This window comes from Syngnathus floridae, chromosome 13 (genome assembly GCF_059516105.1).
Source record: "Syngnathus floridae isolate MCC-2025c chromosome 13, RoL_Sflo_1.0, whole genome shotgun sequence".
NCBI lineage: Eukaryota > Metazoa > Chordata > Actinopteri > Syngnathiformes > Syngnathidae > Syngnathus > Syngnathus floridae.
The window spans coordinates 5,015,297-5,033,476 of record NC_142425.1 but is presented as its reverse complement, the minus strand read 5'-3'; the positions used below and the strand labels follow the sequence as shown (position 1 = coordinate 5,033,476).

The 18,180-nt window shown below is 47.1% G+C and overlaps 3 protein-coding genes across 5 annotated transcripts; 1 reads left to right on the top strand and 2 right to left on the bottom strand.

The window, feature by feature from the left end:
• Nucleotides 1-2,633: 2,633 nt before the first annotated feature.
• Nucleotides 2,634-8,090, bottom strand: lrrc8db (leucine rich repeat containing 8 VRAC subunit Db). Its single transcript, XM_088393148.1, has 2 exons — nt 7,676-8,090; nt 2,634-6,705 (listed from the first exon to the last, which is right to left on the bottom strand). The coding sequence occupies exon 2, from the start codon at nt 6,701-6,703 to the stop codon at nt 4,196-4,198; it is 2,508 nt and encodes an 835-aa protein (XP_088249274.1). The 5' UTR covers nt 6,704-6,705; nt 7,676-8,090; the 3' UTR covers nt 2,634-4,195.
• A 268-nt stretch (nt 8,091-8,358) lies between these two features.
• Nucleotides 8,359-13,592, bottom strand: lrrc8c (leucine rich repeat containing 8 VRAC subunit C). 2 transcript variants are annotated; one of them, XM_088393150.1, is made up of 3 exons: nt 13,273-13,592; nt 12,356-12,498; nt 8,359-11,791 (listed from the first exon to the last, which is right to left on the bottom strand). In XM_088393150.1, exons 2-3 carry the CDS (start codon nt 12,491-12,493, stop codon nt 9,563-9,565), a joined length of 2,367 nt encoding a protein of 788 aa, XP_088249276.1. In that variant the 5' UTR covers nt 12,494-12,498; nt 13,273-13,592; the 3' UTR covers nt 8,359-9,562. The 2 variants fall into 2 exon arrangements, with proteins under 2 accessions (XP_088249276.1, XP_088249277.1); XM_088393151.1 differs by lacking the exon at nt 13,273-13,592 and adding an exon at nt 12,575-12,949.
• On the top strand, nt 13,272-17,708 carry LOC148388258 (kynurenine--oxoglutarate transaminase 3-like). 2 transcript variants are annotated; one of them, XM_088393152.1, is made up of 11 exons: nt 13,272-14,911; nt 15,076-15,217; nt 15,371-15,607; nt 15,687-15,809; nt 15,877-15,997; nt 16,238-16,314; nt 16,432-16,497; nt 16,582-16,768; nt 16,864-16,943; nt 17,361-17,447; nt 17,549-17,708. In XM_088393152.1, the coding sequence occupies exons 1-11, from the start codon at nt 14,814-14,816 to the stop codon at nt 17,615-17,617; spliced, it is 1,287 nt and encodes a 428-aa protein (XP_088249278.1). In that variant the 5' UTR covers nt 13,272-14,813; the 3' UTR covers nt 17,618-17,708. The 2 variants fall into 2 exon arrangements, with proteins under 2 accessions (XP_088249278.1, XP_088249279.1); XM_088393153.1 differs by lacking the exon at nt 16,432-16,497 and having other exon boundaries at nt 13,275-14,911.
• Nucleotides 17,709-18,180: the final 472 nt, after the last annotated feature.

The window sequence follows — 18,180 nt, the reverse complement described above, 5'->3', positions numbered from 1 at the left end:
TAACATACACGCTGTTAACAAGCGGCGGCGCGGTGTAGCGCGTCCGGGCATCAAGACAGCCATCGACACGCGCGCTTAGCAGCTAACTCACGCTCTCGCCGAGTAGATCATCCTGAGCCTCCAACCTCTTTACTTCAGCGTGAGAGCGCGCCCATCACAAATTCAGAAGGCAAACGGAGGGGAAAAGGATCCAACAAGCCGGGCCAAACTCAACGCTTTAGACTCGACGCAAACAAAAGTGACCAGAATAACCCCACAGAACGCTAAAAGCAAAAAGCATCACTACGCCCGCTAAAAGGAGCTTTTAGCAACAAACCAGGGCTGCGAAATGCGTCCTGCAAAGAATACGAGAAGGACACAGGAGCATTTCAAATACTGCATACCACACATGAAGAAAATGCAGCATTATTTAGTACAACTTTGAATCGTGTCCAAAATCCCATTTGCAAATGCGGTTGAATAATTAAAGCGTCTGCTGACATCAGATCAGCTCCTGAGCGGGCGCCGCTACTTCCTGTCCGACGAGCACAAATATCAGCGGGAATATTTCCCGCCGCGTGGATACAATTGTACTTGTAATTCTCCCATTTTCTCTCGCTTCACTTCCATAAATACGCCAACGTGATTTACGGCTCCTCCGAGGGCTAATTTAGAACAGGGGCCCAAAAAAAAAAAGCGAGCGCATTTATTACCGCAGAGAGAGGGGGAAATCCCGCGGTCGGCTCGCATCAGCCGCGATTTTCTCCTTCAAAGGCAGCACTGATAAATGCCAGCGGACGGCGCAGTACGATCGATATACGCTCCGAGGACGTAACGGCCTTCCCGGGATATGTCGACCTCTTTCCAAGGCCTTTAATGCCCGACGTTTAATTGCCCGCTGCAGAAATATTAATTGGCCTCTTTTTACTTTACGTGTCTGTGTGCTGTTTTGCCATTTTGTGTGTTTGTCCATTCTCAGACACATCAATATTGAGGCTTATATTTTTTTTGGTGCATCGGAGGAGGAAAAATGGAAGGGTTGCCATCAAGCCCTTTATGTATACCCGCGAGACGTCGCTGATGGACACTCAGGTTTGTGGCCGGTGGAGGGCGCTCCCTCCCTGGAGCCTACCTGGCCCGGTCACCTCCATGCTTCCTCCGTGCCTCATCGCAACATTTTGACAATGACGAGCACCTTAACGGAGGCAAAGTGCTCTCGGCCCCCAGAGAGTAAACACAGAAGCTGCTGGCAGATGTGTAAATGCATCGCCGCCGCAAGGGAACGTGGCTTTTTATTTTTTTATATCCCAACTACATGTCACGTTAACCACTGAATGCTAATGGAATGGATACCAAGTTAAAAAGGTATAAAGTTTGATAAGGCTTGTTCCATGCTGTTGAATAGAAAAAACATATTTTTACAATAACTAAAATAATATTTGCAATCATGTCCTATCGAAAGACAGTTTACTGGCACAGCAAGTTTACCAAGGACCTCAAAATAATAAAATAGTTTTTTCTTCCATGGAGAATGTGATTGTTCTGCATTTGAGTATCCAAGTCAACGTTATTAAATTAGTCACAGTGCTCTTTTGTTCCGGAACCTCCAATTTATCAACCACATGAATTGAGATTAACAGGTCAACTGTCCATTTTTTTAAAACGTAAATTCACCATACTTTGAACCAACACATCAATTATAGCGATTGCAACCATAAACCACAAATTACAATATACGTACTTATTTGTATTTTTTAAAATGAAAAGTCCTTAAATGGATAGTTTATCATTTACATTCCTATTCTGTCAACACACAGTATGACAAGTACTACGCCAGTATATTCTCATTGGCAAACCTGCTCATGACAGCAGTTAGCGCCAATTAGCACACAAGACACGAGTAGTTAGCTATTAGCACAAAAAGCAAACTCACCAAGAGAGTAGAAAAGTAGTCTTAAGTCCAGTACACCGTCTCCAACTCGGTTCTTGCTGAACGTCCTTGTGTTTGTATTCCAAGAGTGATTCTTTGCTGCCATCTCTCTTCCATCCGCGTATAAACACTCAAGTCCGCAAGATGGCTGCCTCCCCTTGTTTTCGGGTCACTCCGTTCAGCGAGAATGTTTTTCTTCGACACGTTATTTCACACCCGGAGCGCGCGTAACCTTTTCGCAGGTGTCCAATTCAGGGCCTCCATCAAACATTTACTGCAGATTTTACCTCCAGCGGGGGGTAAGGGGGATCACTGGAGTCTTGCCAAGGACTTTTTTCAACAAGCTATCTGTCGGGGGTTTCTTTACCTGGTTGATTAGAAGCACCTGTGGCTAAAGCCAAACTGTGGTAAGGTCTCTACTTCCTGGACGGAAATTTGACAACTTTACATTCAACCACTGACTACTTCAACAAAAACAAAAAACTAACTACTTACTGGGTAAAAAGAAGACCAAAAAAATACTGCAGTATAATATAATATATACAATATATTGGCTTACAATAGCAAATGTTTGTCATTTTTAAAAATTGTAGTAACCACGGTCTTCCACTAGATAGCAGCAGTCCACAGGGAATTAATTGACTTGCACTAAGGTGCCTTTTTTTAAACTCAACATCTCATTGGAATTACATTTACTAAAATAAATAATACGAAATACAACAGATTTGTTTGTTTTCAGCGTTTTTTTTTAACAAGCTGAACTAATTTATTCAAATGCCACACTTGGTACAAGCAGTTTATCAAAGTAAAACATAAAAAAATAATAGAACACAAAATGTGGTCTGTTTTGTAATCATCATTTTGATGGATATTTGGTCCTTTTTGTCAATGTTTGACCACACAGAACGCAGTGGAATGTGTAAGCTTGCACAAATAAACCTTTTCACCTTTGAACAAAAACATTTACTATACTGTTATTCTTGTTCCCTTGCTTTTGGTCTTTATGGTATCCTGCTCTTGACACAGTGAAGATTAGTTCAATGTGGACGTGTGTGCCAAAAGAACTAAAGACACACACAAGGTACAACAATTGGTACACCTGAACAAGTCAAAAAGTTCAATGCTGACTTTTGGTTAACTTCTCAAAAATTACATACAGGATGTTGATAATTTGGGCTGGAGGCCTGCAGTCAAAGTTTCAAATATTTGGAGCTGCTCATTTAGCGACAAGAATAATCTTTGTCAAATTGACAACAAAAAGTGCAATTCAGTATTAGCAGTGACTATACTGCAATTGGGGAAAAATACGTAGTATGAATAAAATAATTAAAAAAAAAACCTCACCTACAAAAGTAATTAATTTCAGGAGGAACAGTTCAATTGTATCGGATTACTTTAAATATTAATATAGGTGGAAAATACAATTCTGGGAGGCTAATCTTGATCAAATGAGTAATAAGGTTGCAATATTACATCTACAAAGTAATATTAAGAGAAATCAAGTTGCATTTTATCTACTACCAAAGCATCCCAAATGTCGTGAAGGAAACAGGGTGCGACATTTAGCACCTGCCAGAAAATTCCTACTGGAAAAACCAAAAGACTGTTGAACACCGACTTGACAAATTTCAACTTAAATAACTTGAGGTCTTCAGACTTTGGTGATCTTGCCGTGCCTTGTTGTAACGCTAATGCTAAGTTGCTACATGCAGAAACATGAGGACAAACAACATGATGACAGATTTTTCATCCAAGTGGTTTCCAACCTGGCTTTTCTAGTGCTTCAACTTTTTTGTGACTGTCTTCATGGCCCTTTCTGTACCACACTGGCAGGTACCTACGATAACCAGCAGAGCGCACTAGACTTCACTGACGTGTATTTGGAGTATGCTTATTTGTTTTCCACAAAGCCAGAACGCAAATACCCGGGGAGCACCATTAGTGCTTGCACTAGTGCCACCCAATCGGAGGTTGCTGCCCATGTAACAGAATCCTCCTCTGTGGGCCAGTAAAGAGTTGCCACTTGTCAACAAAGCCTTAGCTGGTGAAGAAGCGGTACCAGTTCTGCTTGGTCTGTGAGCTGCTGTATCAAAAAAAAAAAAGAAGGAAAAATTGAGGAAATATGCACTACAGGCTTTGATGTGGTCACAGGCAGGGGGCAGAGGGGTCTTAAGAATACTACTACGGCAAATAATACTATTTGCAGTATTTAACTGTAGGCACAACTTTGTTTGCCCCTCTGCCCCAGCATTAAAACTAAAAAAACAAAAAGGATGCCCTGACGTGCTATCGCCCGTCCGTCAGACACCTGCACCCGTTTGCGAAAGCGCCGGCAGTTTCCTGGTTGAGACTCTCCTTGACCTCCACGGGCAGCGAGTCAAAGAGGTGGTCCTCCACCAGCAGGCAGCCCCGGCGCAGCAACGGGCATTGACCCAGCTGCGGCGGGAGACGGTCCAGGCAGTTGCTCTTCAGCTCAAGGTGGCTCAGCTGCCCCAGCTGCCCAACCCGCTCCGGCAGGGCGGCGATGCAATTGTGGCCGAGGCACAGCGTCCGCAGTTTGTTGCACTTGAAGAGCTGCTTGGGGACTACCTCCAACTTGTTGCCAGTGATTGCAAAGTGCTGGAGGTTCAGCAGGAAGCCCACCTCGGGGGGGACGACGGCGATGGAGTTGTGGCTCACGTCTAGGTGCCGTAGCTTGAGCAGGTTGAAGAGGGCGCTGGGCAGACACTCCAGCTTGTTGTGCGACAGGTAGAGCGACTCGAGGTTTTTGACATGGGTGATGGACAGCGGGATGGAGATGATCTTGTTGTGCCAGAGCTTGAGGCACGTCAGCCGCTTCAGATGCTGGAAGCTGATGATTTCCTCGATGGTCCGGATGAGGTTGGACTTGAGGTCCAGTTCTTGAAGGTTGTTGAGGCTGAAGATGGCGTGCGGGATTCGCTCTAGCTCACAGTTGTGCAGCTCCAACTCGGACAGGTTGGTCATCTTCTTCAGGCTGTTGAGCACCAGGAGCTTGGTGCCGTCGTTGTGCACCACTAACTTGACCAGGTGCGGCGACAGATCTGTGATGTTGGTGGGGATCTTGGTGAGGTTGCTCTTGAGATGCAAGACCTTCAGGTGCCGCAGGTCTCGCAGAGACTCGAGTCCAATCATTTTGTTGTTCTCCGAGTTCAGGTTGCCCACCAGGTAGAGTTCCTGCAAGTTCTTCAGCAGGTACAGCCAGCTGGGGATCTCGGCCACGTCCGTGAACTTGACGTGAAGGCATCGCAGGTGGTCCCGCAGGAAGATGAATGCCGTCTGCTCCACTTTGGCCGGACAGTGGTAAAAATGGAGCTCCTGTATGTTGATCATCTGCGAGATCTTGGCCGTGATCTTGGCCTCGGGTATGAGCTCCAGCTTGAGGATCTCCAAGTCGGTGAGATCAAACACGGCGTCAGGCACGCCTGACAGCATGAAGAGGTGCAACTCCAATTTCTCCTGAGCGTTGCGGGTCACATGCTGCCGGAGCTTCTCAAAGGTCCACTCGTGGTTCAGGCTGATCTCCCTCAGTTTGTTCTCACTGACCTCTGACAGGAAGACGCCGAAGCGCTTGGAGTAGAGCTGGTCGTACTGGTCCACCATGTGCAGCAGGAAGGCAAAGTCGTTCTTCACGTCGGGGATGTCGCTGAAGCTGCTCTCCTCGCGCACCTTCTCGAAGGAGTACTCCTTGAGGGGGCGGCGGAAGAGCCAGAAGAGCGTGTAGATGCAGATGACGCCGTAGACGCAAATGAGCGCAATGTAGCTCACCAGCAGCTTCTTCAGCATGAATGCCATGTTGTGCGTGCAGTGGAACTTCCCGTATCCGGTCAAGTGTTTGACTTCTGGCTCACACAAGTGGTAGAAGTCGATGGAGGTCACAAAGTTCATGGTGTAGCACAGGATGACGATGAACTTGACGGTCTTGATGAGCGTCTGCAGGGCGTACAGGCGGTAGATCATGTCACTGTCCTCCACGTGGGCGCGGAACTTGCGGACCTTCTCGAAGAGTGCCTTGGCTTGCTCGCCGTCCTTCTTGTCGAGGATGGTCATGGAGGGCGCCTCGCTCACCAGCTTCTCGGTGGAGAAGGTGACGCCGGACTTGCTCAGCATGGGTGCCGACTGGTTGGGGCTGCCCTCCTCGCTGCTGGTGGAGAAGTGCTTGTGCTGGGAAGTGGCCCCCGCCAGACGCTGCTTGTTCTCCTCTGAGTCCTCGCACGCCGTCTCCGAGAGCGCCTTGGTAGTCCAGGGAGACTCGAAACACTTGCCCAGGATGGACACAAAGTGCTCGATCTTGGAGCTGGTGCGAGGATACTTGAACCAGAAGTTGCTGCTCACCATCAGGATGAGTGTGTGGATCAGCGCCAGGTAAGGAAAGTATTTGGAGTACCACGGAAGGGCCACGTGGTAGCACATCTGATTGACAAAGACGTACTGCTGGAAGTCCAGCTTGGTTCGGATCCCGGCGGGGGGCGGCTGCTGCGTCGGTGCTTGTCCAGGGGCTGGCGTCAGGGGCACCCCTTGCTCCACCGCGGCGCTCTCCTTACCCCGCAACCTGTCGGGCGCCTCGGTCGGCAGGGGCGCCAGCTTGTCGGGGTCCGAGTCCAAGTCAGGCAGACAGACCACCTGGTCGCGTGTCAGCTGCATGGTCCCGGCGAAGATGGCCAGCATGAGCATGATGATGCCCAGGTAATCCATGAAGACGTCCCACCATGGTTTCAGGATGCGGTAAGTCGGCTGGATGTCGTTCAGGGAGGCGACTTCGGTGAGGGTGAACATTCCTACCAAACCGAAAAACGAAAATGATGATGGTGAATTAGTGGCTCACACTTCTGCCACTGTAGTATATTGGTATTTCCCTGTGTGGGACAAATAGAGGAATATCTCATCTTGTCCTTTGAACACGCCTTCAACTCCTGCACGGACATGCTAATGCTAACAAGCCTGAGCCTGTTGTCTGTAAATAAAGCTGTCATACTGTACACAGATGTGCTTTTCCAAAAAGGCGCTGTCATCGGGGCCTTACAAACAAGATTTTACAAAATGGAGGCCTTGACGTTCATCAGAAATGACATCTGAACTCATCTGCTGTACTGGTTTGTTTCACTTATTATGCGGTAATACACCATATATACCGGCGCGGCTTAAAAAACCTGTTTGGAATATATCGATTTTACGTCAATATTCCCCCTTTCACTGAAAATAATTATCAGCTCCACACACTAGTTATTGGCCTCTTTGACTACTCATAACTACATAATTACTGCATCATAATTAGACTACATATATTACCAGGATCATACCAACATGTAAAATCCTAATTTGAGGATTTATTTTTCATTTAAGATTAGATTTGGCCTAGATTTAATTTCTTGTCAAAGTTGCTCTTTATTTTGTATTGTACTTTTTTTGGGTTCTAATATATTACTAAGCTATCTAGCAAGCTCAATAACTAGCACTACAATAACAAGTGTTTTTTGAGTGTATAATAAGTCTCTAATATAACAAATTACTTTTATGTTCACATTTTCTTGGGTGGCAGCGTGTTCAGGAGACAATGAGCAAGAAGTTTCCCCATGTCCGAGTCATCCCTAAACGCCGCACGCTCGCTTCCGCATTAGCCGGGTTGAAAAACACAGTGTACTCGCTCCAATGTATTTAGAACAAATAAAAGACGCAAAAACAATCAACTAGCTGCTTCAAAGGCGCCACGCGACTATTTTGCATTTGACAGAAAATAGCAATACGAACCTTCGCGGAGGTCTGCTCGACGCGCGTTATTGTCCTCCTGCTACACCAGAACCGAAGCTGGTCGCCGGTCAACCACCGTGTCGAAGGCGTCCATTCTTCCTGGTCAAGGCGCTGCTCGGGCCGCTTCTAAGCGGCTTAGGGCGGCTGCTGCCCCCCTACCCCCACCCCCTTTTCCGCCTACCGGCTGTCCTGCTTCGCCTCGCCGCGGATGGTCTGGTCCGGTTTGTTCCGCCGCCGGGCGCGGGTGGGGGGTAGGCGGCTGGGAGGTGAACTCTCGGTTGTGTGGAAAGTGAAGACCGCGATGGCGTGCCTCCGTGCTGATGTTCTTGTGCTGCTTTCCGCTTGCGGACGGCAGGTGGAAGCCGCGTATCGCGTGACGCCCAAAGCCCGCCGCACCCAAGGGAGTGTCAAGCAACGGCAGCTGGCACCAGATCGGCAGATTACATTCAGGGGCCATCCAACAAGTGCAAAGCGGAACATAACACTACAAACAACAAAATTAGAAAAAATCTGTTACAAAAAAACAAAATCAAAGCATCTTGTAAATAAAGGCACGTAAAAAGAAAACATGAGAAATGTGGTAGGACAACTAAGAGCATAAACACAAAACAGTAATAATGGAGCAAGTGGTATAGAAAATGGAGGGATGCCAAGTCGTGTATGAAATGATAGCAATCAAGTAAAAAGTTCCCAAAGTTTTATTTAACCTTGTAAATAATCTTTGTGTAATATACAAGGCTTTAATTAAGGCATGGTTGGATGTAAAATATGCTATGTCCCCTTGTTGTCAATATATGTGTACAAAATAAATATCTACCCATAAATGCTTTCTAGTCACCTTAAGTATACTCGCACAATCTTAGCAAGGACCCGTACAATAAAATCTGCATAGTTACAGAAGCAAACATGAAGAAAATTTAAAAAATATATAATTCATGTTATGACATAATAATACTGTTTGGATTTTTGATAGTTACTTACATGCAGAGGTGTCAAATCCAAGTTCAGAAAGTTGACAAACTGTGGCAGGGTTATTACTTTCCTTATCTGGATTTGCTACCTCTGCTAACATGGCCATACATGTTCCTTTAGCTACACAAGGTAACAAAATTTATTATACGCCAGTGACAACGACAGCTTGCTGACCAAAGTGAAGATTTTTGTCTCATAATTTTGAATGCAGGTCTTATTTTGGGTCACCTTACATCATTCAAGTGTACCTAATGCTGTGACCAGTGACCATCGATGTAAATGAGGATTGAATAAGGTCAGTGCCTTTAATTAGTTGCGGTAAAAATCAAGGAGCCCTAGATTCGAAGCTCCAGGGGATTGCAGCAATATGTCAAAAGTAGTTTAACAAGAAGATGAGGTATTGCATTACGTATTATTTCATCTTTGGTATTTTTCTCTTCTGACTGAATTCCATCAGACACAAAATAGAAATGTTAGTCAGTCAGAGGATGTGAATTTGACGTTTGGTGTTTTATGGGGAGTCATCCATCTTTGCCGCCATTTTCCAACCTGAGGCGGACAGACACAAATTGCTTTGCTTGTCAGCAATCTATCAAGCCAAATATTTGAGATGAGTTTGGTTTTTGAAGGCAAATGATTTAAATGTCCCTAAAATAGCTGCTTCAAATCAAAACGGCAGACTTACTGTATCTTTATAGATCTTGAGTCTTTTTTTGTGGCTCTGACCAAAATAGATGTACTAGCTACCAAATTCCACGTTGCTAAGTGAAACTGGCCACGGGGGCTGAATTACGAAAACGGGTACAGGAAAACAGACGTAGTAAAAAAATAGTGCACATCCGATGCACCCTCGTGAGATCCTACAAAAGACAGGAGGAGGCAACCAGCAGGCACGGCGGTAAGAGTAAGGCGTCTTCACTCCGCTTTCATCTGGTCCCTGATGTCCGACGGCAGAGTCTCAAACAGGGCGTCCTCCACCACCAGGCCGCTGCGCTTGAGTGCCCAGCAGCATCCCAACTCCTGCGGCAGGAGCTCAAAGTGGTTCCCCTTCAGCTCCAGGTGGACCAGCTGGGCCAGGTAGGAGATCTTTGGCGAGAGGACAGACAGAGAGTTCTTGCCCAGTTTCAGCGTCTTGAGCTTTTTGCAGAAGAAAAGCTCATCGGGCAGGTTCTCGATCTTGTTGCAGGATACCGAGAAGTACTGCAGGCTCTGCAGGACGCCGATTTCCGGCGGGATGAAGCGGATGTCGTTGTGGCACAGGTCCAGGTAGCGAAGCTTGTTGCACAGGAAGAGGTGCGAGGGCAGGATCTCGATCTTGTTGTGGCTGAAGTAGAGGCGCTCCAGACTGCCCAGCTTCTTGATGTGCTCGGGGATGTACATGATGCCGTTGTACCAGAGCTTCAGGCAAGTGAGCTTGCGCAGGTGCTGGAAGCTTAAGATCTCCTCGATGGAGCGCAGGTTGTTCTCCTTCAGGTCCAGCTCCTGCAGGCCGCTCAGGCTGAAGATAGCGTGCGGGATGCGCTCCAGGTCGCAGCGTACCATCTCCAGCTCGCTCAGGTTGGTCATCTTCTTCAGGTTGCCCAGCATCACCAGCTTGGTGCCGTCATTGTGCAGGTAGAGCCGCTGCAGGTGACTGGACACGTCCACAATGGACTGCGGTATCTTGGTCAGATTACTCTTCAGCGAGAGCGTCTTGAGGCACTTCATCTCCCGCAGAGACTCCAGGATCATGTTTCTGGAGGCGTCCGGGCACAGCGAGCCGGTGAGGTGGAGCTCCTCCAGGGTCCGGAGGCCGTATAGCCAGCTGGGGAACTCCCTGCTGTCGTCGAACTTGACGCGGAGCACCTTGAGGTTCTCCTTGAGGAAGGATGTGGCCGCCGTGTGCAGCTTGATGGAGCACTGATACAACGAGAGCTCCTGCAGGTTCTCCAGCTTGGAGACGGAGGCGGGGATGCTAACGTTGTTGATGATCTCCAGCTTGAGCGACTGCAGCTCGCTCAGCTCAAAGACGGTGTCGGGCAGGCCGGGCAGCATGAAGAGCTGCAGTTCCAGCCGGTTGTTGGCGTTGACCTGCAGCCGCTGCCGCAGCTTCTCCACTGTCCACTCGTGGTTGAGGTTGAGCTGCTTCAGCTTGTTCTCGCTCACCTCCGACAGGAAGACGGCAAACCTCTTGGAGTAGAGCGGGTCGTACTGGTCGATCATGTGCAGCATGAAGGCAAAGTCGTTCTTCACGTCGGGGATGTCGCTGATGCCCGTTTCCTGGCGCACGTACTCGAAGGAGTACTCCTTCAGGGAACGGTAGAAGAGCCAGTAGGACGTGTATAGGCTGGTCAGGCCGTAGAGTGCCACCAGGCACAGGTAGCAGTAGGAGAGCTTCGAGAAGAGGTGCGCCATGGTGTGGTTGCACTCAAAGTCCTTGTAGCCCGTCATATCCTGGATCTCCACCTCGCAGGGGACGCAGTTGCGCACCTGGTCCACCAGGCAGCTGTTGTAGATGATAATCACCAGGAACTTGAACACTTTGAAAACCGTCTGCCGCACGTACATGATGTAGAGGATGTCGCCCTCCTCCACGTGCAAGCGGAACTTCTTCACCTTTTCAAAAAGCGCCTTCGCCTGCTCGCCCTCCTTTTTATCCAGAGCGCTCGCCGACGGTTTGTCCGCCACAATTTTTTCCGGGATGGAGCGCAGCGACTGAGTCTTCTCCAATTCCCCGCCTTCGGGGGACACCATCGCGCCACTCTTCTTGCGGTCTGTCTCTTCTGGGTTTTCTCCGGAAACCTCGGACAGAGCCCGCGTGGTCCACGGGGAGTCAAAGCACTTGCCCAACATGGAGATAAAGTGCTCAATTTTGGAGCTGGAGCCTGGGAACTTGAACCAGAAGTTGCTGCACACCATAAAGACCAGCGTGTGGATGAGAACCAAGTAAGGGAAGTACTTGGCGTACCAGTGCAGGGCCTTCTCGTAGCACATCTGGTTGATGAAGCTGTACTGCTGGAGGTCCAGGTCTGTCTTGAGGCCGCTCATTTCTCTGGGCCCGCTCGAGATGTTGTAGCGGAGCTGCAGAGGCTTGGTGGCCACTTCGCTCGTGTTGTCGTGGGACGCCGTTCTGTGTGGGAGACAAATGATCTTGTCTTGCATGACCTACAAAAGAACGCAAAGACAATGGTGTTGAACGTCTAGATTTCTTTTCTTTCCAGCCTGAGGCGGAAATTTGCCTATTTTGGAGATAGAAACAAAACCGCCATTCCGTTTTTGTTTTTTTTTCCCTCCAAAGTCCCATATCAAAATTGGCCGTGAAAGCTCCTTTTCAAACCGCAAATTTTTCTACTGGGTTGATCCCCACGTTTTATGGCTTTGAACGGTCCTTCAAAGCCAGGATCATGCCATGTCTACTTTTCCATGTGAAAAGGACCAATACACACAGAAAAGCTGGGCCGCTTTGCACACTCTATCTTTCTGAGTGTGTAAAAACGCGGCGTACTGTTACGTTCATCGCTGCCAAGTTTCTGTTAAAATAACAAGAAAAGGCACACAGAAAAAAAAGGTCAAGCATTTACAATTTGCAGCCTCGTGTTTACGAGAGGAGACTGGGCGGGGGTAATTTTCCGCTGCTGAATGGCTCCTTTGCTGCCGCGTTCAGGTTGTACAAAAAAAAAGGCGGCGGCAAATTAGCGCGGCCGAGAACCACGGACGAAGGAGACCGACCTGAAGCGTGCATCCAAACACACCGATCATAAGCATAATGACGGAGAGGTAGTCCGTGAACACGTCCCACCACGGCTTCAGAACTCGGAAGGCGGGCTGCTGCTCCGAGAACTGGCGGAATTCCATCACGGGAATCATGATGCCTGCAACGAGAGAGGACAGTCGTTGGAAAAGCGGAGCGCTGGCAGGAGGTCAGATTACTGACGGAATGCCTCGCACAGGATGCTTCTATTGATTCTTCGAAGAAGGATGGGATACTCCCTGGAGTGCCGTCAACAACAAACCAACATGCTATTGTTGGAAAAGTCAGCGAGTTGAACTTCAGAGGAAATTTGGTGGGCTTGAAGACTCAAGAAAAATGCATGAAGACAGGCAGGCCGGCTATTTTGGTTCAGAAACGGCCCCTCTGGTGATAAAGTGGGGCCGTAACCAATGAATTTCCAACTAACTCAAGCAACACTATTATGCTAATTTTAGCTTGTTATGACGGTCACAAGAGTGATGAGGCCAATAAGGTCCACTTTGTCTAAAGGAAAATTCCCATTCCTGCCCGATGAGTCAGCCAGCCCAGCCACACATCCTCCACCTCATCCCTTTCCTGACAGGAAATTTGTCGCCGATCCCAGATGAATCCAAAAAAAGACATGTTTGGAACACACCCAGACTTCTTACGACAAAGTACACATGTGGATGTGAATGAGTGTGTCCTTGGGGGCGGTATCAACCCCCCCCCCCCCCCCCCCGTTCGAATAAATAAATAAATAAATAAACCTACTACACAGTCTAACCGCAGTGCAGAATGAAAATACTCATGCAGACTCGTGGAATGGAAACGGCTGAATTGAACGAGCCCTATCAACGAGGATGCTGCAGCGAATTATATATATAAAAAAAAAAAAAAAAAAAAGTAACGTTACCTTGGGGGTTGGGTCACCTTTCTTTTGAGGGTCGTCTTTTTTCTCTCAAACGGCAACTAGGTCGGCTCTCCTCGTCATCGTCGTGCTCTGCAGTGCCCGGTCCTGTAATGCTTTTTCCTGGCCGTCTTATTGAGGTTCGGCGGCGTAGTGCAGGGCAGAGCCGAGCCGAGCACGCGCCGGTCGGGCGTGGGTGCGCGCCGTGAACGGAGGCGGGCTGGACGTGGATCGGGGCGTGGACTGCCGCGCGAGAAACATGAGGCGAGACGAACCGAGTCGAGCCTGGCCGAGCAGGTGGAGACTGTGGAGGTTTCCTCTGGCCACTATGAGGAGTGTATTTCTTCAAACGTGAACTTGCATCTCGTTGGTTATCACCCTAATGTTTATGCGTCATTTATATGCTTGTCTGTATTGTTTTTCATTATTTAATGGATCTAATTGCGGTCTGTTAAATTAGAATTAACCCATGCAATTTCCAATAAATATGGATTAATCGACGTATATTTCCTATCTTTCAACTAATCCATCTGTTAGAGCGCTTATTTAATGTGTAATATGGTTTGCAATTTTTTTTATAGGATTTTTTTTTTTTTGCTCTGAGTTCCTACATTAGCATACAGTAGCATAGCAGTGGCCCTTCAGACATTCCATCTTGAAACACGTCACTAATAGTGTCGTGCACCAGTGTCAAACTCAAGGCCCGGGGGCCAGATACGGCCCGCCACATCATTTTATGTGGCCCGCAAAGACAAATTATGCATTAAATTCGTGTGTCATTACTAGAATAGCAAATTGTCTTCACTTTTAATAATATTTTTTTAAATATTTGACCAGTTTTTATTTGTCTGATTTGAAAACAAGTTATTTATCATTTTGTTTTGTAGCGTTCACTGTATATAATGAAGTGCTCATACATTTATTTGGGTTGACAGTCATGATGGACCTCCGAAAGAAGCTATGACTACAATGCAGCCCGTGAAAAAAATGAGTTTGACACCCCTGGTGTAGTGGTACATTCACCTGATTAAGGTGCAGGAATCCTGCTTCAGCGCCACTGGTCGTCTCTCGGTGCATCCGACTGGTGACTAGTCCAAAGTGAGGTGTTGTGTGCCATTCCACCAAAGTCAGCTCGGACAGGCAGCAGCTCCCAAAATGATTGGAATTAATAATTGCACAGCAAATCATATAATTTGGTCTGTTAGCTTAATGCTAACATACGTATCATGTCAAACGCATGCTATTCATTATACTGCATCTTTTCCAGGACACTTGGATCTGCCTGCCTTGTTGTAGCATGACGTGGCATAAAACAATGGCTTCAAATTTCAGGGGAACTGCAATACTGTTGGGGAACATAAACTGTACTTGTATGTTTTATAATTCTTTGCATGTGTAATTTGCAAATGATGCCTTACAAACATCATACATCTCATTACTTCCAAACAAATATCCGGATGGGGTGGGTGTGTGCAGTCGATTTCACTTGAACGCCAGCTCACCGAGGTCTAAGTCCACCAGTATAATTCTGTCAAGCTGCTTTTAGCATGACAACTCTCGGAATGAGTTTTTCTCGCCTGTACACATCATTGGCGTCCGGACACGGAGTATCCCGGAGAATCCAAGGACTGAAGAAGAGCCTCTGGTGAGTGCGGTGATGATGACAACCTCAAGCTATGGTCATGGACTCATGGTGAAGGTTTTAAAGAGGAAATTGGAATACGGGTTCTACCACTGGGAAAGGGAGCTTTGGATGTTCTGTTGACTTGTGACTTATTGTTGAAGAATACGCATTCATATTTTTCCCAGGTCACAAACGTGGTTGCAGATGGACTCTGGAGTGGTCGACCTTGGCCAAGGATTCCCGGACACAGAGGTGCCATCGCTAATCACGCAGGCCCTGGTGAAGACCGCCTCCGTCAACTGGATGAACCAGTACACCAGGGGGGCTGTGAGTCTTGAGTAGAATTTTAGCCTAGAGTTTCAAGTCAGGATATGGCCTTGAAAAAATAAACCCACCAGCGACACTTTTCCTAATGTCTAAGGCCAGACTAAGAATTCAAAGCTGTCCCTGTTAGCTTGTCTCATCTGTTTGACGTCTCAGGGGCACCCATCGTTGGTGAAGGCACTCTCTCTGGTTTACGGAAAGGTGTCCGGGCGCCCCGTCGACCCGCTCAAGGAAATCCTGGTAACGGTGGGCAGCTCCGGTTCCTTGTTCAGTGCCATGCAGGCTCTGGTGGAGGAGGGCGATGAGGTCATCATCATAGAACCCTTCTTTGACAGTTACGTGCCCATGATCCGCATGGCTGGGGGCAAACCTGTGCTCATACCTCTTCGACCTGTAAGAGCAATCAGACACTTCCCAAAATGTTGAAGTAACAGTTGAAATGGATTCATACGCACTTTTCTCCATGTGGCAGAAATCTGGGCAGAAAACCACCTCCAGCGCTGACTGGTTCCTGGACCCAGAGGAGCTGGCCAGTAAATTCAACTCCAAGACCAAGGCCATCCTCATCAACACCCCCCACAACCCCATCGGAAAGGCACGTTGGACAAAAAAACCAAATCGGGGTGCTGCCTCTGACAAGGTGACTTTCCTTCTTCCTGCAGGTCTTCACCAAAGATGAGCTGCAGATGATCGCCGACTTGTGCATCAAGCACGACACGCTGTGCTTCAGCGATGAGGTCTATGAGTGGATGGTCTATCGTGGGCAGCAGCACCATAAAATTGGTACGTGAGGTTGGAATCTGCTTTTTTGAAGTAGTAACGTTAAAAGATGTTTATAAATTCAAAACATTTACAAATGTGCATGTATTTTATTAAATTATTGCTTAATCTTAATTATATGGATTATTCCAAATAAATTGCTAACATATTGAAATTGAAAAAAAAAACATGAAAGAATGGTGTGATGGTAGCTACTACTAACGAGCAAAAGCTAATTGACAGAAAATATTGGCATCTTTGCAGCCACTTTTCCAGGGATGTGGGATCGAACCATCACCATTGGCAGCGCTGGGAAGACCTTCAGCATCACCGGATGGAGGGTGAGATATTGCCACCTCTAATCCCGCACAGCTCAAAGTCATCAAATCCGAAACCTCGTGTGATTCAGTAATTAGTGTCCAGTGAGGTTGCTCTCCTGTAACTGTCCCCCAACCTAGCTCGGTTGGTCCATCGGACCAGAACACCTGATCAAGCATCTCGAGACCGTCATACAGCACGTGTTGGTCAGCTGCCCCACCCCATTGCAGGCAAGCATCTCGAACGGTAACCGGAGATAAATGGCACTGTGACATCACGTTTCCCCGCAGGAGGCACTGGCGGAACCGCTACTGCGCTATTACGAGCTGATGGGACAGCCCGAGTGCTTCTTCAAGGCCATGGCCAACGAACTGCAGGGGAAGCGGGACCGCATGGCAGCCATGCTACAGACGGCCGGGTTGTCGCCCGTCATTCCCGAGGGAGGTTTCTTCATAATGGCAGACGTGTCAGCGCTCTGTGAGTTCTCACCAGACCGATATGAAGACCAAGCACAGGTCGCAATCTTCGGTTGCTCAATGCGCAGCTGATCAAGACGCACTTCATCTTTCTAGCTAAAGACCTGCCACATGGCAACGATGGCAAGGATAAATCCTACGACTACAAGTTTGCAAAATGGATGATTCAAGAAAAGGTGAAGTGAGCTGACGTGATCCACTGACACAACAACTTAGCTGTCCCGTGTGGTGTCACGAGCATTACATTGTCTATCACCTCGGGCTGATACGTCACCATGTATCAACACGACTTACCTCAGGAATAAGAGCGGATGGCAGGCTCTTTTTATCGAACTACTAAGTAATTAAAATAACTAGCCAACTAAGTAGCCATCTGACAATAGCATACAGTCAACTCACCTACCACCTGACAAGCCAACTAAATACCAAAATTACAAAATAAACAACTGACTGACGAACCAACCGACCACCAAGTAAACAAACAGGCAAGCCAACAAATGGGCAACCAATCAAAAAAAAGTAACCACAAACAACAAAGCCAACAACTAGCAAACTAACGAACCAACTTCTTAACCAACCCACATTTTCTGTAGAAACTGTTGGGCATTCCCGTGACAGCGTTTGCTCGTGAGGATTCCACTTCGGCCTTTGACAAGTATATTCGATTTTGCTTCTTCAAGGTAAATGACAGACACCAACAAACAACATATTTGGAACCATACGTATACATATTACAATTTGTAAACTATTATTAGTTTCTGTATTTATTCATTCCCAACAGCGTGATGATACTCTGGATGCGGCTGAGCACATCCTGAAAAAGTGGAAGTCAACCAGAAGCAGTGCCTAAATACGATCAATATCAATGATCAGTAAACTCTCTCAAAGCTGTTTTTTTTTTTTTTTAAATAACTTCAGGAAATAAACTATAGTTATTCGTATACTAGAAGCAGCTCTTAATGTATTGCAATGCATTAGTACACTACAATGACTATGAAGACATGTTGTCAATTCATGAATCATTTTTATGCATTAAATTATTTTTATTTTTAATTTAAAAAGCAAATATCACGACAAACTCGACTTCTGCCGCTCACGTGGTACTGTGGTGGTGCCTTCACATGATCGCATAAAAACAGAACGGAGAGATTCGCAATCGTTCCCCGTCGATAGAAAAGAGGTAAGTCGTTTTTCTCGCTCCTAAAAAAAATGGACAGTTCCGCGGTATTACGTTGTAATACTTCATCGGCCCTCTGTTCAAAAATATATTTCTAAAGCCATTTCAAAAAAGTTCAGGTGGCTGTGACAATACTACGTCTTCCTTGATTGTACTTGAACGCACCCATTTTCCTGTTCTAGGTAGGAATCGCCGCAGACGTCTCTGTCCTTCTGTTTGTTAAATAAACATTGCAA